This window comes from Pygoscelis adeliae, unplaced genomic scaffold, assembly GCF_000699105.1.
Source record: "Pygoscelis adeliae isolate BGI_AS28 unplaced genomic scaffold, ASM69910v1 Scaffold77, whole genome shotgun sequence".
NCBI lineage: Eukaryota > Metazoa > Chordata > Aves > Sphenisciformes > Spheniscidae > Pygoscelis > Pygoscelis adeliae.
The window spans coordinates 5739827-5743402 of record NW_008825216.1 but is presented as its reverse complement, the minus strand read 5'-3'; the positions used below and the strand labels follow the sequence as shown (position 1 = coordinate 5743402).

Genomic DNA, 3576 nt, shown 5'->3' with positions numbered 1-3576 from the left:
TTTTCTGGTTGAGGCAAAGCTGTGAAAGAACATAGGATACATTGCAGCATAGGCTAACAAAAACTAACAGTTTCAAATTCCAGCAACATAAAATGCTTATGAGTTCTTTTTTTTCTTATGAAAATCATACATGCATTTCAATAAAAAGTTCTTTTTTTGTGATCTCTGAATTCTAGATTTTGCCTAAAATCATTCTGTGTGTGAGCAAAGCTCAATTAAAAATATTACATGGAGTGAAACGTGCCAATACTCGTGTCCTTTGTCTTTGTAGGATAGCTGACCCTGACCAGCCTGTGCTTTGGTTGGACCAAATGCCTGCCCGAAGCCTTAGCAGAGGTTTCAATAATCACATTAACTTAATCAGGTATGAGAGTTTTACCAAACAGCTTTCCCACACACACTAAGGGCTTGTACCAAAACTTGGGGGCTGTTCATGAAACAGCGTATTACAGCGTTGAATGTAAATGTGCTTATTGTTTTGCTTTAATATTTATTTTATATTTTCTAATGGAACATTTAGGTTTTGTGCACCTCAAATTTTCCCTCATGACATTTGCTCTTTTTCCTGAATTTCAATTGTACAACTGTGAGTTATAGCGAGATCTAACTAGGATCCAGAAAACACATATTTTTATGTGCTGTTTTTAATTCCCAAATTACCTTAAATGTAAAAATTAGTCACAGTTGTAATTTTTGCAAATGCTGCTTCTCAAAGATAGTGGCAGCAGTAATGAAACAGTGCTGTTCTATTAGCTTTAATACCAATTTACAACAGAGAGGAAAAACATAGTTCTTTTAGTTGTTTCAGAGCAGGCCAAAGTAAAGCAAAAATGACAAAATAAGTAACCTGTGAAAGGTAACAGTTGCACTTTCAAACAAAGGTAAAATTTAAAAGATTCAACCACTGTTGTACGTTCCATCTTCTCCCATGCTGCAAGGCTCAGTATTGCAGTCACGACAGTGCTACCTCCCATGAAGTGGTAGAAGTGTGAGAGATTCAATGTGACAACATCACTGTCAATCACAGGAGCAGAGTGTGTTTGTGTAAGTAAATATGTAGCCAGGTTTCATCTTATCCCCACCCCCGGGAAGTATTGAATCTTTAATCTGTCATTCTGCTTTTATATCTCTCTCTTTCTTTTTGAAAAGCTGTGTGGAAAAAGGAGGATAAGGGAAGCAAAGCCTTCTCAAGAATTATTTCAGGCAGAGAAAAACAGTGATATTCTAATGTTCACATACAGAAGCAAATGAGAATTTGTCCACGCTTTTCCTTCCGCTCCAGGGAATGGACCCTGGCAGCCTCCGCTTTACTTTAGGGAGCGGTTACAATGTAGTGTTAAACGCCAGTGCAGGTCAGTAGTTGCCTTGCAGGATTGCGGCTTCTTGAACAGTCTTATGCTCAGGCTTCTGTCTTCCCTCAAGCCGAGCGTTACGTTCGGGCTCCAAGCTCTGTCCATCTTTGCTGTTGCTGCATTTCTCTCTTCTCACACGTACGATGCAGAAACCACAACCATCTGTATTTTGAGACAAGGATGCATTCCATACTTCATCTGTTTCTTCCTGGTTTTACTTTAAATGGGAGAGTAAAAGCTTAATTTCTAGGTGACCTGTGCTGGCAGAAGGGCATTCATGTAAGAGCACTTGATTACCATGCTGAAAATAACACTGGACGTTTAATGTGGGGAAATGTGTCCCTGTACAGGATCTCTGTGTCAGCAACTCTGTTTTTCACTGGCCAAAGTACTTTACTTGTTTCCTCTTATCAGAGAATGCTAGCAAAACTCATGATTTACTGTTCCAGCTGTTTTGGTGATTTCATAGAAATCTGAAATAAGCTTCTTGAACATTCAGAATGGTAGGCCCACAGTGAATCTAATTCTAACCTTTTGTTTTTGGCTCAGCCTTGACTTTTGGGCATCTCATCAGCATATTGGTCGTGCTTTTTTGATAGCTAAGTAGTGGTTCTCTGAAAACTATTGATTTGGCACTTTTTTGGAAGGAACAATAGATTTGAAGCAGCCTAAATACCGCTGCCTTAGGAGTTGATCACACTTTAGTACTGCATGGTGATTGCATCCTTTTTGATTCTGGAACAAGTACATCTGAAAAAATGTACTTGTTTGATCATTCTGCATCCCAAGTAACAGCTGCTTTCACTGGTCAGTTTTCCGTAGTGATTTGTTTCTGCTTTTGGATTCCCTCCTGATGATTTCACAAGAAGTGAGGGATAAAAGGAATTAATATATTAAGTGGTAATAGGTTTTTAAAATTTATTTCATTTTACTTTTGAAGCATGTTCTAGTCCATTATGATTTCTAAATGACAGCTTACTCTTAATGGATTATACAGATCTGTATAATCTCCTCCTTGCATTACTCAACTGTAAAATGGCTGCTGACTGAAGATATTGATAGGCTACAGAGCTAACACCTTTTTGTTGATAATTGGGATCACTTTATGGTCTTTTGACTATTTTTCAGGAAGACATACATTGCTTTATATTTGGCTTATGGTTTGAAAGTTATTCTCATAACTGTATGACTAAGGCTGAATTCTTTCTATAGCATGGCTACCTGAAAACCAGGTGTAACGGTAGGTTATTAAGTGTACAAAGTTATAAGCTGTTCAGTCAAATGAGAAGTGTAACAATAGCAGCTGGGTGTTCTTTTAGTATTCGTAACAGATCTAGTTGTGATGAGCTCAAGCTGTCTCTAGGTTTTGTTTGGTCTCAATTGTACACAGGTAATTTCTGTGTGCAAAAATATTTGGATTAGCTATCTGTTAACATAATCTTTTTCTTTACTCAGTTCTTTGCATTTAAAGTCCATTATTGTTCAGTGATTCCTGTCAAATGAGTCTTGGCATGGAGGCACTAGCATTCAGTGACTGCTGAATTAAAGATTCTTTTCCAGAGTGGCAAAATGTTTGGAGAGTGTCAGAAAACAAAAACTCTTTTTGTTTGTTTTCAGTCAATTTGGGGACCTTTTGTTAAAGCTGTATATGAAACATCTTGCACTTCACAATGTTTGATAGGCTTCCAGATCTTAACGTTCTCAAGATGCAAGTATATCAGCTGTCACTACTTCTTCATGGGTCTGCAGACAAGTGTGACTTTGGCTTATCTCCTTTCTGGCTTAAATGATCAAAGCTGACAAGTTTCCTTTAAAGTAGAGAAAATGTTTTTGAAAGCTTAAGTTATTTTCGTAGGCAAAACAAGGATTTGGGATCGGCTAAACATTAATCATATACTCAATGTTTTTATTAAAAAAAAAATGAAGACACTCTCTGGAACACTGCTACTTTTGAATTCTTGGTGGTAGTGTTTATTAAACAAGGAGAAAGACTGGGAATAAACACACATCACTTCTAACCACCCACCAAAAGTCTTTTCTTGGTACCACTGCTTCCTGATGGCCTTATCGAATGATAGGTCTGGTTTGGATGTATTTTCCAAGATGCCACTGAAGGAAAATCCAGTTCATTATACTGACACGCTTCTGCCTGTTGTACAGATATTTTTTTTTATACAGATGGAAAATGATGGGACGTACAACAAGGGCAAATTATGTATATGAA

The 3576-nt window shown here is 37.4% G+C and overlaps 1 protein-coding gene across 1 annotated transcript in view; it reads left to right on the top strand.

The window, feature by feature from the left end:
- Nucleotides 1-3576, top strand: part of TTC13 (tetratricopeptide repeat domain 13) — a 39179-nt gene that overhangs the window by 22135 nt on the left and 13468 nt on the right. The window contains exon 15 of the mRNA XM_009329240.1: nucleotides 272-364. Within this exon, the coding sequence (XP_009327515.1) occupies nucleotides 272-364 (93 nt within the window). The remainder of the gene's footprint in view (nucleotides 1-271; nucleotides 365-3576) is intronic.